Source organism: Anabrus simplex, chromosome 12 (genome assembly GCF_040414725.1).
Source record: "Anabrus simplex isolate iqAnaSimp1 chromosome 12, ASM4041472v1, whole genome shotgun sequence".
Lineage (NCBI taxonomy): Eukaryota > Metazoa > Arthropoda > Insecta > Orthoptera > Tettigoniidae > Anabrus > Anabrus simplex.
Genome location: NC_090276.1, coordinates 71261936 through 71286848, shown reverse-complemented (window position 1 = coordinate 71286848; position 24913 = coordinate 71261936). Strand labels below are relative to the sequence as shown.

Here is a 24913-nt window from a genome sequence, read left to right as displayed (position 1 = left end):
CTGAGGTTCCTAACAAATTGTTTCTTTTGACGGCGTGTAGAGACAATAGAAAATTAAATGAGCTACTGTTTGTACTGATTGGTACTAACAAAGGTATTATTTTGGTGATGGTGTTTTACACACATGAAAATAACTTCTAAATTCACCATGCCCGGGCATAAACTGTGTAAGCATAAAGGTGGGTTCGAAGAAATCTGACATTAAATAAGGTTTATATGAAAGATGCACTAAAGGAAATCGAAGAGGAATTCTCAGATGAATCACAATCGAAGGAGAGGAAATCAAAAGTCTGAGATTTACCAAAGATATTGTTACTTTATCTGAGTCTGCAGAGAACACAGTCTTACAGAAGGAGTACAAGATGAAAATAAGTAAGTCCAAAACAAAAGTGATGGAGTGCAATCGAATGAAGTCAGGTGATGCAGGAAATATTAGATTAGCAAATGAAGTAAACGAATGCTGTTACTTACGCAGTAAAGTAACGGAGGACATAAAATGCAGACTAACAAAATAAAGCAAAGCCTTTCTTAAGAAAAGAAATTTGCTCACTTCCGACGATGATTCTGGAATTATAAAGATGTTTCTGAAGAATTTCGTCTGCACCATGGCATTCTTTGGCAATGAAACATGAACGATAACTAGCTCAGAAAGAAAGATAATAGCACCATACTTCTGACCTTTCCTTTATTTCCTTGTTTTCAAGCCCATTCGGCTGGATGCATTCACCAATATATTTAAATATATCCGAACTCTTGAGTTCCCCATACTTTATTTCCAGGTGTATCATTATTATGTAATCATTTTACCCTCCAGAGTTGGTATTCCCCCGCGCCTCAGCGAGGGATCCCACCTCTGCCACCTCAAGGGCCAATATCCTGGAACGTGAGGCATTTGGTCGGGTATACAACTGGGGAGTAGAACCAGTACCTCACAAGGTGAACTCACCTCCTATGCTGAACAGGTGCCCTGTGGTGGGAGATGGGAAGTTTAGGAAGGGCAGACAAGGAAGAGAGAAGGAAGCGGCCTTGACCTTAAGTTAGGTACCATCCCGACTTTTGCCTGAAGGAGAAGCTGGAAACCACAGAAAATCACTTCAAGGATGGCTAAAATGAGAATCAAACCCCCCTTTGCTCAGTTGACCTCCCGAAGCGGAGTGAACCCCGTTCCAGTCCTCGTACCACCTTTCAAATTTCGTGGCAGCACTAGGAATCGAACCCGGGCCTCCGGGGATGGCAGCTAATCACACTAACCACTACACCACAGAGGTGGACTATTATTATTACAGAGGGTAAGGCGGTAACGCCCCGGCAGAACGTAGGTTCGATTCCCCCTTAAAGAAATCTAAACATTTAAGAAATGAGATTTACATTTCCGGAGGTGCATTATGATCCTAAGGTTCACTCAGCCTACACCAAAAATGAGCACCACGTTAATAATTATAATACTTTTCGTGTGGCTATTACTAGCCGAGTGCAGCCCTTGTAAGGCAGACCCTCCGATGAGGGTGAGCGGCATCTGCCATGCGTAAGTAACTGCGTGTTAGTGTGGTGAAAGATAGTGTTATGTGTGGTGTGTGAGTTGCGGGGATGTTGAAGACGGCACAAACACCTAGCCCCCGGGCCATTGGAATTAACCGATGAAGGTTAAAATCCCCGACCCGTCCGGGAATCGAACCCTGGACCCTCTGAACCGAGGGCCAGTACGCTGATCATTCAGCCAACGAGTCGGACAGCACCAGGTTAATTCCTGTGAACAAAAGCGATCGGGTGAAGTACTAACCACTCGACCCCACCAAGTGCCATAGTCCCTTTCACCTTTTTTTTATAGAGGATAAGAATCACAATTTTATAATATTTTTAAAATATTTTTTCTTTTATAATTTCCAGATTTTACTCCATACTGAATCCTTGTAAGTGGTAATACAAGGTGCACGAGTAACGGTACAGACTGCGAGAGATTGTCTCCTTCCCTTGCGAGGTCACACTGTGATATTCGCGTGCTGGGAGCTTCGCGTGACCTAGTGCGTGCCGCAACACATTGAGACACCCCACAATTCACACCACAATAAGGACGGAGACATGCATAATTATACTCTTATGCTCTTCGCACCTCATTCTGGAGCAAACACACGACGACGAGAAACTATCTAAAATAAGCTGCTTTCATCAAACCAGAACCGGGATGTTTAGTCAGCCATTAATAGGTTAGAATGCAAACTTGCTGAACCGAGTAATAAGTATATACTAGCCCGCACAACAGTTCTGCTATGAGCTTTGCATGAACATTAAGGTACTGGCTATTAGAACCCCTAGAATTTATGTTACTCTCGCTACATTACGGACGAGCGGACTAGGCGACAGCTCCTAGTAAACAAAGTAGTTTGCATGCTAACCTATTTCCTTCACAATTTGGAAAAATATTGTATATTTCTTTAAATTTTAAAACGAACCACTCCCTCAGTCAGTTAGTATACACTGCCTCGCAAGAACACTGAAGCACCCTAAAAGGGAGTAGGAAACAAAATAAAACTTCACGTGATGAGACGGTATGTGAAGTAATTACAGTCTTTACAAAATCGAGTTAAATGTGAAAAGAACATGGCATTATGAGCCTTCTTATCAGTATGACATTGCAAGCTGGCCCACAACTGTTGTAACTGGTCTTCGACATTCTGGATACTGGCACTGGGGCGGAGGGTCTCTTAATTGTTCTATCGGGGACAGATCTGAGGATCTTGTTGGCCACGGAAGTACCATAACATCATTCATACAGTTCATAGAGACACATGCCGTGTGTGGACGAGCATTGTCCTGTTGACGATACTGTCACATGAGGACACAGGATGTCTGTGGCGTACCGTTCTGCCCTCAAAGAGTTCCCTCAATCACTACCCGATGGCTCCCCCCATTATGACGCCAGGAGTAATACCGCTGGACCTCTCCACAGCTCGCTGCCATACGGGTCAGTGGAGAACCGCGATTCAACGCTGAACACAATACGACGCCATTCATCGGCACACTGTGCTTCCCGATCACGGCACCACAAACACAGCCGTGGGAAGGTGATTATCTAGTCCGGCTACTACAGGTCTCTGACCAACGGTGCGGGATGACATAGAATGTTGCAGGAAGTCCAGTACATTTCTCGGAAGGAAGGCGCAGGTATAAAGACGTTACGATGTGATTGGTGCACAATACGGCGATCATCAGACATGGTCAAACGGAATCTTTACTACGAGTATGCCTGCCCTCACATTCCCATGCAGTCCAATATCGGGTCACATCGGAATGCCCCACAAATCTCGATATTGCACGATTTGACCAGCCGGTCAAATGGAGACCCACAATGAGACTCATTTCAAACTCTGCCAGGTGCTGATAACGCTGTCCCACACGAGTACGCAGAATCTCCGAGTTACATTGACATCCGACGATTTCTTCTGGGTGCTTCAATTTTCTTGTCAGGAAGAGTTTATAAGACTATAATCTTTCTATGGAAGCACTGGTATCTGAATCACCTCCGCATTGTATGACTTCATGGGTAGTACAGTGAAATCTCCGTAAAACGACTACCGATACAACAATAATCAACTCTGTAACGGTAAAGGATTCTGGTTGCAGCATTAATTCCGTTCATTCAGTGTAATATTTATCTCGAATTTACTATTCTTTTGATAATGAATACGGTTGCTTTTTCAGACCTCTCTGACGTGCTTTCCTCCCGGTACTACGTTAATAGGAACAGTGAAGAAGTCAAGAAAAATGTCGCCGTGTTTTGAAGTGCAGATATCTGAATGAACCATCGTTTATTTCCGGCAGGAGTTCTTCTTCTTGTTGTTATTAGTATTATTATTAATCGTATTCTTCTGCTTCTTCTTGTGGTGTATTCGTAATCGGACGTTGGCGATCATTTTGACCCTCTCAGAATGGAAGGACTCCCACGTATAAGTTACAATATTATGAGCGAAAGCAAAAAAAAACCTCAACAATGTGGTGAGCGTTAAGTTACCGAGCTCGATAGCTGCAGTCGCTTTAGTGCTGCCAGTATCCAGTATTCGGGAGATAGTAGGTTCGAACCCCACTGTCGGCAGCCATGAAGATGGTTTTCCGTGATTTCCCATTTTCACACTAGGCAAATGCTGCGGCTGTACCTTAATTAAGGCCACGGCCGCTTCCTTCCCACTCCTAGGCCTTTCCCCATCGTCGCCGTAAGACCTATCTGTGTCGGTGAGACGTAAAGCAACTAGCAAAAAAAAATCATGTTGTAAGTTACACCAAGAGGAAAAGTCCTGTCTTTCTTTCTTAATCCGGTTTCCCTCCAGCGTTGCTTTCTCCCTTGGACTCTACTTCCTCAAGGGCAGCGTCCTGGAGAGTGAGATATTGAGTCGCGGGGATACAACTTCTATGTTGAACAGGGGCCTTGCTGGGTGATGGGCAGATCAGAAGGGATAGACAAGGAAGAGGAAAGGAAGTGGCCGCGACCTTAAGTTAGGTACTATCCCGGTATTTGCCTGGAGAAGAAGTGGAAAAGCACGAAAAACCACTCCGAGGATGGTTGAGGTGGAAATCGAACCCCCTCTACTCAGTTGATCTCTAGAGGTCGAATAGACCCCTTTCAGCCTTCGTACCACTTTTTAAATTTCGTGGCAGAGCCGGGCCTTCGGGGGTGGCAGATAATCATTGTAACCACTACACCACAGAGGTGGACCGAGGAAAATTCTTTTCAGTTTTAATAACTGTGTTGACGCGGCGAAAGTACTGCATGGGGATCAAAATAAGTACCTAGATGTTGGGAAGGAAAGATCTTGATTGACGTAAACGAGGTTGCAAATAAGGGTTACAGACCTCTTCATATCATTACGAGGGCATTCGGAGGATCTAAAAGAGAGGCCATGTAAATCATGGGTCAAGTGTATGGAACCCTCACCAGGATTAATTAATTCGAAAACTTTGAAAGACTGAAAGGAGAAGGAGAAGAGTGGCGTTACGTTGAACCGGGGAGACTTGAGAGTAAAGAGACGAGCTGCTTGACTACGTGGTCTGTTATGCACTGTCCGTATAGAGCTACCTTAGTAGTTTCAATGTGGGATATCATATAATGAACATAAACTTGCAATTCAAGAGGACAAATATTTGTGTACAGGAAGAAGGATTAAGGATTGGAATAATTTACAAGGAAGATTTTCGATACATCTCCTACTTAAGATCATTTCAGGAAAGGCTAAGAAAACAATTGATAGGGAATCTTCCACCTGGGGAAAGCTCAAAGTGGATTGATAATAGGCGTACCAAGTTCAAAATAGAGTTCCGGTATGAGTTTCAGCCAACAGCGAAGGCTATACGCCACAAACCTACTACGCTGGCGAAGCAAGGAGAGAGATGATATTCCCACGCGGCGACGATTTGAGCGAAATAAAATAGCTCCCGCGGACCAAATACACAACCCTCTATGAGTGGGGGATACAGATGAAGAGTACACCCACGGTATCTCCTTCCTGTCGTGAGAGATGACTAAAAGGGGCGACCAAGGGATGATTGAATTAGAAACATGAAACTACTTGTGATTTGTACCAGCACGCATGGAACACCACGGGTCTGGGCGTTAGCTGCGATTAGTACAACTAGGTGTGGAACACCGTGAGTCTACGCTACTTTTGATCAGTACCGCTGCATGAGAAATACCATGGTTCTACTTTACTAGCGATGATTACCTATACGAGGGGTCGTATGTACTGGACTTTGGACCCCCTTAAACAACAAGCATCATCGATTCAGGATTGTGATTTGCAAGCAACTCCTTGGTTAGTATACACTACTGTTTTAAGTTCAAAATAATTGTCCATCGTCGTCTTTTTGAATTCTAGACAGTGGATCGATTTTGTAATTATTTTTAACTTTCAGTTTTGTGAGCTGGATCCGCTGATTATTTTAAATTCATATTCATCCATTCATTCTTCATTATCACGTTTTGAATTCTGGTCATTGATGAATTTTAGACTTTTAAATTGTCATTACATTTCATAGCATTAGGGGCCGATGTCCTGGATGCTAGGGCCCTTGAAACAATAAGCATCCCGATGACCATGCACTAAAAATCAATGCCCAAAAATCGCAGTGTATTCTTTTAGCTACCCAAAAAACCCACGCATGACTTACAGACATCCATACCCACTCAGTAACATTAAGAGGCACTCAGTTACAATTCAAAGACACAGTTAAAAACTTAGGGATGATAATGGATAAAAACCTTAGTTGGAACGATCATGTAACAGGTATATGTCAGCGAGTGTTTTATTCCTTACATTCCCTTAAAAAACCTCAGAGATTTACTCCCCCAAAATGTAAGAAAACTGCTTATCCAAAGTATGGTAATGCCAATATTCGACTACTGTGACGCCTCACTTTCCATCAAGCTCCAAAAGGCACATAACGCATGCGTTCGATTTATTTCAGATATACCAAGGTTTAGCCATATTTCTCCCGCATTTGCTAGGCTTTCATGGCTACGCTTAAGAGAGCGACGAAATTTACACACTCTTTCCCTGTTACATCGTATACTGAACCTTAACACACCTGAATACCTTGCCACACAATTCCATTACCTAGCATCACCTTCTAGTATTCCTACCAGATCATCATCCACCGCACTACTAAGCATTCCCATTCACCGCTCAACTGGCTACAGCAGATCATTTATAGTTGCCGCCAGCCGAATTTGGAATTCCCTACCTGCTGAAATTAGGAGCGTGTCAAACCACCTCCGCTTTAAGAAACTCTGTCAAACCTGGTTAATAAATAATAATGATTTCTTATAACATAGTACGATTAGATCATAGCTAAGTATTAGATTAATTAAAACATTTAATTGCTACCTTAAGATATTAAACTGTAGATAATTTAGTGTATATTTAACTCTTCATGTAGGTGTATGTATGGTCGGACAGAATAGCAGGCTTCATAGCCTGAGTCCCGCCATATAAAACAAGACAATAAATAAATAATAAATAAATAAAGGCTATACATTCAAATTTCTAAATAAATTTATTATTTACCGATGATCAGAGCCGTGAATTCTAACCGTTTATCCCAGAAGTGAGAGTGATGGATCAGTAGATTGTGCTGTATTTTCTCTAGCAGTGCTAATGACATTAGTTACAGCAGGAGTAGAGGGTTGTGATCTGGCCGAGCGCCAACTGCCTCTTCAAACTACTCTCCATCTTCCTTAGCCTCCCCGAGTCCATTTCCACTTATCAGCTCCCGATAAACTAACGGGACACATGTCCACTCTTAAAAACTTTTTAACTTCACAAGCATTGTTTCTATTCTTCTTTTTCTTCCCCCAAAAAGCACGAACTACAAACTGTAACTACAATACCTTTTATCTCGATTCCTATCACCGCCTTCTATTCTGTTTCCAATCAAATAAATTCTCTCCTGTTGTTGGCATGGCTACCGCTCTTGAGTTGAGATAGGCTCCAGCCACTTTGCAATTCCCTCCACCTACCGCAGGCCTGTAGATTAATGGCTCGACTTAAAATAAAGAGAGGGATTTTGGGGGATGATTTAGCCTCACGTGATTTGCATTAATCGAGTAGACCAGGTATAAACCCTCAAACAAAATTCTGATTGCTTCATATCTCTGTTCTACTGCATTGCCTTCCCCCATCCAGTGGAAAGTAATGTAAATGTTACCTGGCAGTTTTGCTTAGTATGACCGCAGCCATCCCTACGGTGTAGGGGTAGCGTGTCTGTCTCTTATTCGCAGACACCGGCCACGCCAGAGACATTTACCTAGATCTAAGGGCTGGTTCCTGGTCCTCTCAGCTTACGACGTTAAAATTGAGGTGCTATCTAACGGTGATATGGCGGCCCCGGTGTAAAGGATTCGTCGTGACGACCACACGACACCTTGTAATCTGCAGGATTTTGGACTGAGTAGCGGTCGCTTTCTAAGCCAAGGCCCATCCCGACTGTTGCACCATGGAGTTTGGTTTAATAGTACTGAAATTGATTATTCTGGACTGATAATTTCTTGAAATTACTATTATTATATGCTTTCATTCCTCCCCTAAGGGGGAAGGCGGGCCTCCTAGACGGTGACGCCTTCTCTCAGGCCAGGAGATTTGTATCGGAGAAGGAGGGTGAGTAGGCGGCCGTGGTTTATACTAGGAACTGATCCAGCATTTGCCTTAGTGCAGATAATGGAAAACCACAGAGAACCATTCTCAGGACAGCCAACGGTACGTGCAAGCACCTCTCCGTGTCCTGAATACAGGGTAAAGGCCTGGCCACCCCTCCTCTGCTTGGCTGGCCGGTCAGAGTGCAGAGCTGTCGCACCACGGACCAGCCGTAGGCACTCTGTATCCGCCGACGTTTCTTAAAATAAACTTTACAGAGTTCTAAGAATAGGACCTGAGCTTAGGACGATCCTACCCTGGGCGGAGTAAATGTTCAGCTCGCTTCGAATTACTTTACCCGCTTCACTACCCGTGAATTACGTGTAACGAGGTTAAGTCAGATGTAAATCCACAGCCTGTTTCCAATCATTCGACCTGACAAGGAAAATAATGAATGAAGCCTCTATCTAACGGCGAGGTTAGGAATTGTGCCGGCTGCCGAAGGCTGTCACACTCCTCTGTGGCAATGATTAGTGACTGAAAGATGAAATGAAATGATATTGGAGAGTGTTGCTGGGATGAATGATTACAGGGAATATCGGAGTACCCGGAGAAAAACCTGCCCCACCTCCGCCTTGTCCAGCAAATCACGGAGCCCAGCAGTGAGAGGTCAGCGTGATGCCGTCTGAGCAACGGACACTTTTGTTTTGTAGTTGAACGAATAATAATAATCATTTTGTATGTTTGTGTTATTACTGTATTTTGTTTTCGGATCGAGCCTCTATGGACTGTGTGTTAACAACCAATCTCATTTTCAATGTCTGTGTCTTGTTCGTCTGCCGGCTTTGACATCCTGCCAGTATCTCTTGAGTCCATCGATCAGCGCTTTCTTCCGCTCCTCTGGTGAAGGGCCTCTCCATCTTCTGGGTTCTGTCTCCACCATAAACGCCTATAGCTTTTCACCATCCTTCTGAAAATAACACTGTCATTGATTATATCCTCCGTAATAACCACTTTTCTCAGATATTTCTCACATTCTTGGACACATCCCTACTTAGATGCCTTTGGTTTTAGAATTTTCCAGATTTACTTTGTGAGGCGGTCATTGTTCATACAGAAGATGTACCCACAAAACAGCAATCTTTTCTTTCTAATTGTTATGTTTATTGGCTATTGTTATTGATAATTATTACAGTATGCGCCAAAATATACAGTACTGGAAATGACGTTAGTCTTATTGTCATTACCTTACTTATCGACATGATAGTGTAAATGTTCAAACGATCTCGCAGATTTTCCAGCATATTCTGGAACATAGGTTGCTGCAGATTCCCGAAAAACGAGACGATCTTCTGAAGTAATGCAGGCACAGTTTTGGGTAGATCTGCACAATTGTAAATTTGCTCCTTTAACATTCCCCACACGTAAGCATCAGGTGGTGTGAGATCGGGTGAATGTGATGGGTAGGGGAACTTAGCCCAGCGGGAAATTACTCGTCCTGGAAAGGTTTCTTGCAGCATAGCCATAGTCTGTCGAGCGGTGTGGCAGGTCGTCACATCTATTCATCTGCATGCTCCTGGCACGACAAAACAGCACGGTGCTCTGTAGTTTAAAGATGGCGGATGACAGCTGTCAAAAAGCACGTGGCTGTCAAAAAGCACGTGGCTGTCAAAAAGCACGTGGCTTTGTTTATCTCGCGCTTGTGAGGTTAAGTTGGTACTAATGAGGTTTAGGCCCGTCAAGATGGCAGTACTGAGGTTAGCGATGCGTTGTTGTCTGTCAAAAAGCACGTGGCTGTCAAAAACACGTGGATTTGTTTACCTATTCAAATCTCGCGCTAGTTAGGTTAAGTTGGTACCACTGAGGTTTAGGCCCGTCAAGATGGCAGCAGTGAGGTTAGCGATGCGTTGTTGTCGATGACAGCTGTCAAAAAGCACGTGGCTTTGTTTACCAATTCAAATTTCCCGCGGGAGGCGGAGGAGGCCTCTGGGAAGGCCTCCCGTGAGGCGGAGGCGGAGGGGCCCCTGGGAGCCCTGAGGCGGAGGCGGAGGGGCCCCTGGGAGCCCTGAGGCGGAGGCGGCCGCAGAACCCGCCTATTATACTACTAACAGTAAGAGGTCCACCGTCATCATTCTCTATGAAATACGGATCCAGCACACCGTTTCCTGACACTGCACACCAAATCGTCACACGCACACTATGTAGCGGTTTCTGGACCACAGCCTCTCGAAACCAAGAGAGCGACTTGTTTTGCGATTGATAAAACCGTCCAAGTGAATGTGACTTTCGTCGCAGAACCACACGTTGAACAAGAAGTCTGGATCCTCGTACACCATGGCGCAGAATCGTGCACAATATTCCACCCTGACCTGCATATCGTGCTCCGTCAATCGTTGCCCAACCTGTATTCGGTACGGAAATCCACCTGTTTCTTTAAACAATCCTCGAAGTGACGTAGGGCTGATGTTTAAGTTCATAGCTGTTCGCCGAAGACTTCGCTTTGGAGACTGCAACACCTGATTGAGGACACGTCCATGATTTTCATTTGTGAACACAGTTACTGGCCTACCAGCCCTTCCCTTGCGTTGACGCAATACACTACCCGTCCAACGAAATTTTTTAACAATAGATAGCATAACTGTGTTGCTAGGTGCTGGCTCATTGAACTGTTCACGATATTGTTCCGCCACTAACTTTAAACTCGGCCCACCTTGATAGCCGTTTCCGTGCGAGCGAAAATAATACTCCACTATAAACACTATTTCCTACGTCGCGAGAGACATTGTCACTTCCAACTAACAATTCATCATGGCGATGTAACAACACGAACACGCTCAGGCGTACGCAAGCGCACTGCCCGAAAATGAGTGCTGTATATTTTGGCGCATACCGTATTATTTATTTAATCGAGTCACAAAATATACACATTTCAACATTACATAATATTATGTAAAACAACGGAATATTACAAAAGAACAATCGAGTAATTCCATCTCTAGGAAGAAAATTAAATGACCTTCGCCTATAATCGGACAACTACACCAGCATTTTCTTCAGTCTTCATTAACTATCCATCACTGCATGACTCAGAACAGAGTGGGCATTGCCATATATCTGTTCTTCTCCACAGTCACATAGTGTTCGCCGCATTTAACAAGGTTGTCCCTGGATTTACCAACACCTGCTAGTGTTCTGTTCAATAATCTCCAGGTTAACCAGTCTAAAGTACGTCCAGGAGGTAAACATTAAATAGGTCATATCCACGTTTTTTTAAGATGGTGGAATCTAACAGCCCACAGTGTTGTTCTGTGGCTCTTTGTGGTAACATAGCACTGAATTTGATCGGAGGAAACATTTTCTAGATCTTGCTGGTTGATGGCCATGGAGTGGGTGTAAAAATGTATTTCAGCCTTCTCTCTCTCAGCATCCGCAGATACTTTCCACCATGGTGTCATACCTGCCGAGCAATAATCAGTCTGACTGTTTCACGTTGAGTGACATCCACTTGCTTTGCATGATCGGAGCTATGCCATATGCGACATGAATACTCCCTGAAGTTACTTCGAGCTGACACATTTTGTTTTGTCTTTCCCTGGCGGCTGATCTTTTCGATTCCACAAGCGATTGCTCTAATTAATGTTCATTTCAAGACCCATTTATCCAATCATATATATACATAGAGAGAATAATAATTATTATTTCGTGTGACTGTTGTTAACCTTGTAAAGCAGACTCTGTGACGCGGCTAGACGACATCTGCTGGGTACACGAGACGGTGTGTCGTTGTGCGGTACAATATGATACTCGGTCGAATTGCCAGTTATTCCCTGGGCCGTATATGGACGAGTGGATTATGCAATAACTGCCTGACCCCTGCACGACGGTTCTGCAATGCGATTTGCATAAATATTAGTGATCTGAACTGTCAGAACCCCTAAATTTATACAACTCACCTACATTAATGTAAAGTGGCTAAATATTACTTGCGCCTTGTTCAAATACGTGTGTATTCTAGCCTATCCGTACACTCCAGACAAGGAAGTCGTTGTGCGGTATTTCGGACGACTAAACATTTCATATCTCCATCACGAATTTCAAAACAAGTGGAATGAAAGATACTTCAGTGCGCAAGACTCAAATACATTTTTATTTCATTTACATAAAAAGTATGTTTATGAATCTATAATGTGTTTCAACAAAATATAGAGGTTTTAACCACTAAAACTCGCCCAGTAAATTATCCACATTTAATAGACTTTCTCTACAAGTTGTTTTACGTCGCACCGACACAGATAGGTCTTATGGCGACGATGGGACAGAAAAGGCATAGAAGTGGGAAGGAAGCGGCCGTGGCCATATTTAAGGTACAACCCCAGCATTTTCGTGGTGTGAAAATGGGAAACGATTGAAATCGATCTTCAGGGTTGCCGACAGTGGGATTCGAACCCACTACCTCCCGAATACTGGATCCTGGCCGCACTTGAGCGACTGCAGCTATCGAGCTCGGTCATTTTAATAGTTTGATGAAGCATAGTTAGAGGAGATGCCGGCCCCGAGCGTAAGATATTAGTTTCAGGTACGAATAGCTTAGAATACACATGTATTTGATCATGCTACCCCTACACCACGGGACCGTTCCAGTACGTTCCACAAGAAAAGAAGCCCTAGGTTTCATTCTGGTTAAAACAAGATATTCGTCCCAAACGGGTGCTAATTTTTCAAAGCCGTGCGCATTTTCCAAGAGATAAACACCCTAATTCCACACCTGATTCATTGCTCTCGTTCCTTTATAACGAATGTTCCCGCTAATACAAATTCAATCTGGCCAGTCGTGAGAAGATCCACTAGATTACCACCACAGAGAAAAAACAGAAGAACAGCTAGGGAAGGAAACAGATGAAAAGAAAAAACAGAAGAAACACACAGTGCAAAATGTTCTCGTTAAATAATGATGTGATGTGGTAGCGACCCTTCCCTCTTTCCTCTTAGTTGCCATGTTACAACCCCATTTATCGGATTCCGAAGAAGAGGAAAAAAAGGAGAAAAGAGAGAGGTGAACATTAAGGTAGCAGCCAAGCACATACGTTGCCACAGAGCGCAAATTACCAAGGCCCTCCATTCTCAGTAGCAGGTGCTGTAGTTCCCAAGCTCCGCCGCTAGGTTCGCGCGTGCCAGCAACCAGAGAGAGAGCCGGGCAGACAAATGACATGCGATTTGCGCGGAATTGAGAGCTCACCGCTACTACGTAAGAGTAGATTGTTAGACAGAGACGAACAGCCACAAGATAAAATGGGGAACAAGAAAAAAATGGGAATTAACACGGAGCTGATTAATGATATTACAAAGGGGAAGAAGAAAACAAGGGAAGGAAGAAATGTGTGGAAGATAAGACCAGCATGAATGAGAAGGCTTGAAATATTCTACAAGATTTCTTCTGTCATTTGTTATTGCTCGTGTCTACGGCATATGTAATTTAGATTTTCTTTCCTTCGAGGGAAAAATTGTATATTTGGAGGAATCTAGCATATATAATCGTTAGAGTGCGAATATTTACGCTGTAATAGGTTCGAATGTAATGAATCTAAAGTAAAAAGCAAGTGCTCTCTACCCAGACAACAGTTCTGCTATGAAATTTCCATAAAGAATAGGGTCTCTTTGTATTAGAAACCCTAAAACTTATGTTCCGCACGCTACACTGTGGGAGAGCTGAAGACAACATTTCCTACCAGGTGAGTTGGTTTGAATTATTTTAACCTATTAGAACCCCCCTAAAACTTATGTTACACTCTCTATACTGTGGAAGAGCTGGTGGACGATAGTTTCTACCAGGTAAGTTGGTGTGAATTCTTTTAACCTATTAGAACCCCCCTAAAACTTATGTTACACTCTCTATACTATGGAAGAGCTGGTGGATGATAGTTCCTACCAGGTAAGTTGGTTTGAATTATTTTAACCTATTAGAACCCCTCTACAACTTATGTTACACTCTCTATACTGTGGAAGAGCTGGCGGACGATAGTTTCTACCAGGTAAGTTGGTTTGAATTATTTTAACCTATTAGAACCCCCCTAAAACTTATGTTACACTCTCTATACTATGGAAGAGCTGGTGGATGATAGTTCCTACCAGGTAAGTTGGTTTGAATTATTTTAACCTATTAGAACCCCTCTACAACTTATGTTACACTCTCTATACTGTGGAAGAGCTGGCGGACGATAGTTTCTACCAGGTAAGTTGGTGTGAATTCTTTTAACCTATTAGAACCCCCCTAAAACTTATGTTACACTCTCTATACTGTGGAAGAGCTGGTGGACGATAGTTCCTACCAGGTAAGTTGGTGTGAATTCTTTTAACCTATTAGAACCCCCATAAAACTTATGTTACACTCTCTATACTGTGGAAGAACTGGTGGACGATAGTTTCTACCAAGTAAGTTGGTGTGAATTCTTTTAATCTATTAGAACCCCCCTAAAACTTATGTTACAAGATCTGGTGAACGATAGTTCCTACCAGGTAAGTTCGTTTGAATTCTTTTAACCTATTAGAACCCCTCTACAACTTATGTTACACTCTCTATACTGTGGAAGAGCTGGCGGACGATAGTTCCTACCAGATAAGTTGGTTTGAATTCTTTTAACCTATCAGAACCCTGCTAAATCTCATGTTCTGGTGTTTACCAACTCCCTGAGCTCGCTACAATCTATTGTTACCTGTTTCCCTTGGCACCCTCTGGTGCAGCGGATCCAGGACCTGCTGGCCTGGTGTTCAGATGCCGGCACCATAATCACGTTTATATGGCCACCATGCCACATGGGTGTAGAGGGAAACAAGTTCGCTGATAAGGCCGCGAAGGAGATTATTACACTTCCCCTGTTGTCTTACAAGGTTCGAGAAAGTGATATTAGCTCTCAGCTGAGACATTTCGTTATGTCCCATTGGAAGGCAGGCCACTCCGCTTCCAAATAAGCTGAGAATGATAAAAAGTACAACGAAGGTATGGAGGACTTCCCTTCGGGCTTCTCGTAGGGAAGCAGTGGTATTATGTCCTCTTCGGATCGGCCACAGTATACTAACGCACTCCTATTTACTGAAAGGAGAACCCCGTCCGGTGTGTACTTGCTGCGATCATCTTACCCTTACGCAGTGCGTGGACCTGGTCGTTCTGCGCCATAGCCTAAAACTCCCGAGTACCATCTCCCTCATCCTACGAGATTACGAGCAGTCAGCAGACCTCGTCATCCATTTTATGAGGGATAGTGGTTTGTTTTATCGCATATAAACACAGTGTTGCATATTAGTCTCTGTATTATTGTTAACTACGTTTTATTAATTTATTTTAGTTTTTGTTCGTATATTTTAGTGTGTTTTTAAAATAGCAATATGCCTGATATATTATTGCATTTTAAGGCAATCTCTTATTCTACCATAATTTATCACCTATCAGTATACCGAACATAAGGCACTGCGAATTAGATCCACTGATTACTTTAAATTCACAATCATTGTTCATCTTCATATTTTTCTAGTCAGTGGATACATTTTAGAATGTTAATGTTATATCATGTCGTCCTTGTCGTACCATTAGGGGCCGATGACCTTACATATTAGGCCCCTTTAAATAACAAATATCATCAAAACTTATGTTAATAATAATAATAATAATAATAATAATAATAATAATAATAATAATAATAATAATAATAATAATAATAATCGTATGGCCTCAGCTACCGTGTGCAGACATTTCAATTTGACGCCATCTGGCTGTCTGCTCGTCAATTTCGACGTTCCGTTTTACTCCATGCCCCCACTAGATGGCAGACCGAGTAAACCGAAACTCTCTTGGGCGTCTATGGCTGAGATTTAATTAATTTTGTCGGGTAAACACCAAATGTGTCACCAGAGATCTTTTACATGCCGACATCGTACGACATGGAGTGTCGAATGGACTTTTTTCCGCCCTTCAAAAATCCGACTACCTCTGCCGGGTTTGAACCCGCTATCTTGGGATCCGGAGGCCGACACTCTACCGCTGATCCACAGAGGCAGCTAAAACTTATGTTACACTCGCTACACTGTGGGAGAGCTGGCAGACGACAGTTCCTACCAGGTAAGTTGGTTTGAATTCTTTTAACCTATTAGAACCCCCTAAAACTTATGTTACACTCGCTACACTGTGGGAGAGCTGGCAGACGACAGTTCATACCAGGTAAGTTGGTTTGAATTCTTTTAACCTATTAGAACCCCCTAAAACTTATGTTACACTCGCTACACTGTGGGAGAGCTGGCAGACGACAGTTCATACCAGGTAAGTTGGTTTGAATTCGTTTAACCTATTAGAACCCCCCTAAAACATATGTTACACTCTCTATACTGTGGGAGAGCTGGCAGATGACAGTTCCTACCAGGTCAGTTGGTTTGCATTCTAACCTATGAATACCTAACCATTCGGACTCTAATAATATTATATCTTCTCCGGTTCAACAGTATCTAAAACTATGACGGATCGTAGATTACTCAGTTGAGTCTTGAAGTCTGCAATCCACAGGTCAGTACATTTTCGACTCTGAATAATCAGTAATGTTCAATTTTGTTAGATTTAGATTGCTGAAAGGTTTAAAATGTCTGGGAGATATTCAGATGGCTGCACATGTACTAGTTACATTGTCATCAGATCTGTCGCATCTTATGGAGCTGAATGATGGCCAGTAACCAACACATGTGAGCAAATACTGTGGAATACAATATGCTGCGTTGGACCGTTGGCTTAACAAGTCTCAAGCATGTCAGGAAAATCGAAGGAAGAAAGATTGTAGAGCACTGTAAGGAAGACATCGAGGAGCCAACGTCAACAACGAAGACGCTGAAGACCGTGAAAAATGCAGGTAAATCCACAGAAGAGAATACCCAGCTATCCAGGATAACATTTAAGCTAGACAGAAAGAAGAATAACTTTGGCCCATGCGGATGACTTGGTACTATTGGCAGACGATGCTGTAAGCCTTCAATCCGGTACTTTGGAACTTGGAAAGAGATGTGACAGGTGAGGCGTGAACCTTAGCATTTCTAAGGTTAAAGTAATGTCGGTCACGAATAAACCTAACTGTCTTGATGAGACGATCACGGGAATCAATGTAAGTACCTACATTTAATACAAGGAAAGGTCTTCATTCGGGTAACCACATTCACTGGATTGTAAATAATGGCTACAGATCTCTTCACATGGGTATGAGGATATTTATGAGTTATGTTAAGAATGCATAGGAGAGGGCGCGTAAGTCTCGGGTAAGGCCCCAACTAGAGTATGGTTCCAGTTTATGGGACCCTCACCAAATAACTTAACACGAAAACTGGAAGAGATCCAAAGGAAACCAGCACAATTTGTTTTAGTGATTTCGGACAAAAGAGAAGCGTTACGAAAATGTTGCTATCTTTAGGCTGGGAAGAGTTGGAATTAAAGAGACGAGGTGGTCGATTGCTTACAGTTGTAAGTGGAAAGTATATGAATAAACTTGAAAGAAGACTTTAAACGTGGAGAAAGAACATAAAAAAGAAGAAAACGTTGGATTCAAAAAGACAGGTTGGTGCAAATACCGGTGTATAGGAAAAGGAGTTAGGAATTGGAATAATGTATCAAGGGAGATGTTTAATAAATTTCCAACTTCTTCGAAATAATTTAAGAAAATACCAGGTAAACAACCTGTAGGAAATCTGCCACCTGGTTGGCTGCCCTAGATGCACATCACTGGGGATTGGAAATTCAAAAAGTATTGAATGACAGGAAGGAAATACGAAACTGGAACAGGCAGTACCGGGCATGTGCGTTCTGCCAGCATGGTAGTAGTAACTGAAGTAGAATCGAAGATAACAAGACTCATGCAGTGAGCTATCACTTGTGATTTTATACTAATTTAAACAGTAGTTCTTCCAGCAAACCCTGTTTTGGGTCGTCTCTTCCAGATTTTAGAGTTGAAAAACTCATTCTTGTTGTGTGTGTTACCACCTACACATCTTACCAACAGTTGTATTTTCATAAGATTCTTGAAGACTGGTTTGATTATCCCGAACATACCAGTGGCAAGATTGTGTTTATGTGTACATTTGTCAACAGTGTCTTGTACCACAGGTTGATAGTATGGACACCACAAGTCCAAATCTTTCGGACAAAAGTAACGTTGTGGCTGAATATAACTGGAAACCTTGTGGTACCAAATGCTGTTCTCATATTAATTACAGATAAACTATTAGCCCTAATGGCACTGCCATAATATGTAATAGAGTCATTAAGTCCATCGATTGGCCGTCTAGTGTCGTTATGGTGCACCACAGGATTTTGCCGTGATGGTTCTTCGCTAGTCCTAGCAAGAAGCAGTTGAGACCATACAGTATAAACAATACTACGGTCTCTGTTTCGTGAAGGGTAGTTGAATGTCAGCGGCGGAACTTCAGAATGTCGTGGTTTGATCAGCGGGCAAATTTCAATTTCTGCCAAAAATTAGGCAAACCCGCTAGCGAAGCGTTTGAGATGATTAAGTCGAAATCGTCCGGATCACCACGACGGGAAAAAGACGCGAAAAGACAGGTGAGAAGACTATGTGATCCTTGAACTGTTAGCACCAGTCCACGAACATATTGACTGTAGTACCTACATAGGTGTACGCTGTGTTGCCTACACTGAAGGCGCGAGTCCAAGACCTTATTGTAGTACATGAGCGTACGACAGGTTGCCTACACTTTAGGCGTCAGCCCACGAACTTATTGACTGTAGAGCGTACATAGGTGTACACTGTGTTCCTACACTGAAGGCGCGAGTCAAAGACGTTATTGTAGTACATGAGTGTACGCCGTGTTGTCTACACTGTAGGCGTCAGCGCACGAACTTAGAACTGTATAAGTATACAGTGAGGGTATGTACCACAGCATCAGTGAGTCCATTCTATCCAACATAGGTGAGCCATCACTTTTTCTCGGAACCCATATGTTCCTAATCGTATGTTAATTACTACCGATAGGAAGCTGTATTGGTAAACCAAAGGTACGATATGACTTCCTGTTCCCAAGGTCAATCGAGAAATGTAATGTAGAGTATGCTTGGTAGCACAAAGGAGCAACGAAATAATTCAAGCAGAGTAGTTCTAAATGGGGGCGTAGCCGAACTTAATTTAAATGAGAAGTACGGCTGACATCTCTTTACATTTCTGAATATATCTCTGAAACTCTTATGAATATTGTAACAATTATTTCACCAATAAACTTAGGAACTTAAATTGTAACCATATATTAAGTTAATATTTTTTTACTCTCAAACGTGTACCACCCCTATGAATCATTGAAATACTTGAGGGGAAAATACCTGAAAAGTGCCCTCGTGGAAGGCCAAGAAATTCATTTATGAAGACGCTCTTCAGTTGTACTGGTCTAATAAATTATGAAGAAGCTAAAATAACAGCGCAACTTAGTTTCATTCTGACTCGTCGTAGGGTTAAATCAGTTTTAAGACTAAATACATGATGATGATGATGATGATGATGATGAAGATGATGATAATGATGATCAAAAATCAGTCAATCACCACTAATCTGCATTAAGGACAGTCGCCCAAGTGGCAATTTTACTATCTGTATTTTTCTAGTCTTTTCTTAAATAATTACTAAGAAGTTGAAAATGTATTTCCACTTCTCGAATCAAGTAAGCCTAGTGATGGTTCTATACACTGGGACCATATACTAGTTGGGAGTATATGCCCTCTGCTTTCCATCCTTACTACAAGCGCTAAATACCCTCATAACCATGTGTAAAGATCTCTACCCTTCATGTGAACACCCAAATGGAGATCTTTCATTATATTAACGCCTAGGTACTTATAGTGATTCCCATAAAGAATTTTCACCCCCCTCAACGCAGTAAAACTGAGAGGACTTTTCGTATTAGTGAAACTCACAATCCCGTTTTATCATCATATTGTTGCCTACTGTCCATCTCACAACATTGTCGAAGTCCTTTTTGCAGTTGCTCACAATCTTGTAGCTTATTTATTACTCTATACAGAATGACATCATTGTTTCTGATTCCACTTCTTTACTCATATAATTTATATATATATATGTATATATATATATATATATATATATATATATATAAGAATACATAACGGTGGTGTAATACTGCCTTGAAGAATTCCCCTCTTAATGATTACAGGATCAGATAATGGTTCACCTACTCTAATTATTCTGAGTTCTATTTTCTAGAAATATTGGTTATGATGATGCTGATCCTATATCGTAATTTACAGAGGTTTTAGTGTATGAATAGTCTATGATATACAATCAGGTCTAGAATGTCACAAATCAGATAATAAACATCAACCATTCGAATGTTAAAATATTCCCACCAGGTATAATCCGAATTCCGCCGCGAGCCTGGCAGGAGACCGAGAATTCCGTATCAGTTACAGATTTATACCACTCTATTAGCATCGCAGGGAGTTACCCGGGGTGGCCTCGTGAGGGGGATAAATCCTAGCGAGTGAGGTGGGATGGGTAGGAGGGTGGAAAGAACTAACAGCAAGCAGATGTCCTAGCACTGCGTCCCACCACGGAGAGGGTCTCTGAAAGTGATGGATATATTTTCATAGGCGTACACACAGGAGATAAGTGGTTCGAACCTGATTCTTGAGGAACTCCTTTGAATATTTCTATTTTTTTCCTCTCTGTGTCAGGACTAAGCAACCAGAGATGAACAGTTCGAACCTAGCTTATAGAGAACTGAATAGCCTCTCTCCATTTGATGGAGCTAAGCAGACTGTGGGACTGATTATTGCGTTAATAATAATAATACTCTTCCTCAAATGACTGAAGTTGCCAAACCGTCAAAGAATATCATACAATATAAATTTATTATCTGATCTAATTACAATACAGAGTAAAAACAATAATTATATCGAAAACAGAGACGCAGCAGATGAATTACTTTAATTTAATTAATCGAGTGGAGCGAAGAGGTGATGCCTCAATATCTCTATCGAGGCTTCCAATGTTCGTATGCCCCAGCTCACAATGGTCTCATTCGGTACCCCAGAGCGTCGTAAGTATGTGACCAGTAGTTTGGGAATGGTGCCCCCTTGCACCCAGCATGAGCCCTATGACCTCGATGTCCTCAAGGTTGTATTTATTGAGGTAATATGGAATGATTGGTGAATATGTCCTCTTTCTTTCCTCATCAACTTCAACGGGCTGTAGTGCATGTGTTTAAAATCTGACACTCGGGTTGAGAATGAACCCTTTTTTGCTCACGGGTTTGAAGGCGATCATGTCGATTCGTCTTGTCCCACCGTCAACTGCGAGACCATGGATCTTTTCAAGTACTAGAAACTCTTTACCATGTAGCGTATCGGCCAAGTAAGACCGGATGGTGTCTGGTGTTCGTAGGCATTGGCCGAATGGGCAAGGTCCTAAGACGTGTTCCAAAATTGCAGTGGTTACCGTCAGGTATGGCGCGCACAGGAGCTACATTCGATGACATTTTGAAAGCATACTTCCACTCGGTGCTTGCGAGTCCGTCCTGTTTCCTTATCCACCATTGCGCTGGAGTAAACTCTTGATATAGGCATACACCTTTGTCTTTCTGATTTAATAGGCACCATCTTTTATACTCCTGGTCTAAACTTCCACAAATGAAGTATCACGGAAGGAAAGCGAATATCCATGAAAGAGGTGAAAATAGAAGACGCCAGATCTAAAACATACTCCATAAGAGAAGAGGAGTTAACGAAAGGAGGTTAGGTTGGCGAGCCTGAGTTTAGTATGTGAAAGCAAGTCTTACTCATCTAGTGGCCTGATACAAGAACTTACAAAGATCCAAAGGAAAGCAGCCCGATTTGTTCTGAGTGATTTCCGACAAAGGAGAAGGGTTACAAAAATGGTTCAAACTTTGGGCTCGGAAGAACTGAGAGTAAGGAGACGAGATGCTCGACTAAGTGGTATGTTCCGAGCTGTCAGAGGAGAGACGGCAGTAGACTGACAGTAGGTGAATAAGCTTGAATGGAGTTGAGTAGGAAGGATCATAAAATTAAGATAAATTTGGAATTCAAGAGGACGAATTGGTACAAACATTCATTTATAGGACGAGGAATAATTTACGTAGGGAATGTTCGATAAACTTCCCAGTTCTTTCAAAACTTTTAAGAAAAGTCTAGAAATATGCCCTAAACGCAGATCATTGATGAGAATAAGGTTCCGAACTTGAATCGAAACTATAATCAGCTTCTCCTCTATTATTGAAAAATATGCCAATAAAAGACAGGTTCTTGAGGAACAGTTGGCAGCACTACACACGGTAGACAGAAGACGGTACAAACTTTCGGAATATTACCTCAAACCAAGCAGCTGCAGCTGAAGCGTTGGAACCCGGTCCGTGGTGAATATATGTGTTAATTTTTGCCTCTATGCTTGGTACGAATCTACTGCTTTCTCCCACTCCACGCGTCAATATAAAGCTGCCAGAGATACAGTACTTGATTTGTAGAAACATTCACATTTCTCTGTCCTTAAGTGGGTATGATCTACACTCTCCTATCAAGTGTAACTTACTTATTAAGTGTCATGACTAACTGTAATCTTCGATTTTTCCTTTTTCTTTTCTTGTAAGTATTATATTTATCCGAATATGCATAATGTATTGTATAATGAGTATACCTCAGATTTTTAGGTGGTAATAGGTTAGAATGTAAAGTAATTTGGTTTGTAGGAAGTGTCATGCAACCCGTTGTACCACAGTGTAGGAAGAGTAGCATAAATTAAAGGAGTTCTGTCTGCTGTACCCCTAATATCTATGCAAATCTCAAAGCATAACCGCTGTACAGTGTAGGGTATACTTGTTACTGGCTTAAGTAAGTTTGCATTCTAACCTATTAGCACCTAATAATCCGGACTCTAATAATGAGCATGTTACCACACTAGATATAAATAATAATAAAGAAAGAAAAAGAAATGGAAAAAGGATAAGTTAACGAAAAGAGCGCGTCTTCAACCCTTCATCATAAATCCACTTTTAACATCCCTCCCTAATATGAATCAGCCGTATGGGATCCATACCAAACTGAACATTTTTTACACAAGTTGCTTTGCGTCGCACCGACACAGATAGGTCTTACGGCGACGACGGGATAGGAAAGGGCTAGGAGTGGGAAGGAAGCGGCCGTGGTCTTAATTAAGGTACAGCCCCAGCATTTGCCTGGTGTGAAAATGGAAAACCACGGAAAACCATCTTCAGGGCTGCCGACAGTGGGATTCGAACCCATTATCTCCCGGATTCAAGCTCACAGCCGCGCGCCTCGAACCGCACGGCCAACTCGCCCGGTATGAAAGCAACGCTCAACCAGTGCAAACTGTAATATTAAGGCATCTTAATTATTAAGGGTGTGTGTGAATTTGTATATGATGATGCTGGATTAACAATGTTAAACTACCTAGCGAGTTGATCATGTGGTTAGGGACGCGCATCTGTGAGTTTGCATTCGGGAGATAGTGGGTCGAACTCCACTGTTGGCAGCCCTGAAGATGGTTTTCTGTGGTTTCCCATTTTCACAGCAGGAAAGTGTTGGGTATATACCTTAATTAAGGCCACAGCCGCTTCCTTCCCACTCCTAGCCCTTTCCTATCCCATCGTCTCCATAAGACCTATCTGTGTCGGTGCGACGTAAAGCCAATTGTACAAAAAGAGATAGATACACAAAAGTAGCTCAGTTTTTATGTTGTCGTTTCTCTTTTCTTCCACAGCCGTCCGCTGCTGGCCAGTTGGGTCCGAACCGTAACTCAGGGGGACTCCCCGTGGTTGGAGTTGGAGCTTCCCTGCCTCCATTGTGCACGCTGGGATCCAACGGCGAGATTGTAGACCGACGCGCTTCTAACGGCGAGACCAGCAACCACAACAGCAATGGATTCCTTCCTGCCACAACGGACGCCATGGGTTTCGACTCCAAGTGAGAAGACGGGTGTGAACTTCAAATATTCCTTGATACAACCAAACACGTGGACAGTATATGACGTGGATGCAGTGCGAACTTAATTCTCTTCTGTTCTGAATTTTGTAAGAACACTGTTTGAACTGTTTGAATGTTGGACGTATATAGTTGCTATATTTATTATAACTACTGTGCAGTATCATGAGTAGCATTGAGAATTAGGGTAATTCCGGGAGAGTTGCCGCACTTTTTATGTCTTTTGTTATATCTCGGTATATTTACTTTACAAATTGTTGCAAATTCATCGAGCATAATTTGAAAACATGTACATTTGATCAGGGATGAACAAAATATTGGCAATTGAAAGTAAATGGGAGAAAGGAGTGAACAAAGGAATTGTTGCATCTGCGGCGTCTCTCCCTGGATCCCGGTATAGATGCCGACTTTGCTCAGGAGAGATGCCGCGAGTAAAATAATTAATGACAAAATCAAATTTACGCCAATTTCTTCAACTTTAATATAACCGAACACTAGAACGTACTACAAGACAATTATATCCACATAATATAATCATTCAATGGAAAAATCTATCTGATAATTTACAACATTAAAATCATATTTTAATTTCGATTTACTATAAATGTGCATGTGCAATGGATTCTTCACTGTGTTATATAAAACCCCACGGCACTTAACACCCTTGAAATGGCTCTGGCCTGCACAGCGACCGCTGCTCAGCCCGAAGGCCAACTATCAGGGAGAGACGCCGCACCCTCCTGTTTTCATACCTCAAGGCTATCATGGCCCAAAATTAGCTTACTCTCAACTACAGTTAT

General features: G+C 42.3%; 1 protein-coding gene across 1 annotated transcript in view; it reads left to right on the top strand.

Annotated features, from left to right (window-relative positions):
• Positions 1-24292, top strand: part of LOC137502806 (uncharacterized) — a 39314-nt gene extending 15022 nt beyond the window's left edge. Inside the window, exon 3 of the mRNA XM_068229812.1 lies at positions 23893-24292. Coding sequence (XP_068085913.1) covers positions 23893-24099 — 207 coding nt within the window. The 3' untranslated portion in view covers positions 24100-24292. The remainder of the gene's footprint in view (positions 1-23892) is intronic.
• The last annotated feature ends 621 nt before the right edge of the window (positions 24293-24913 follow it).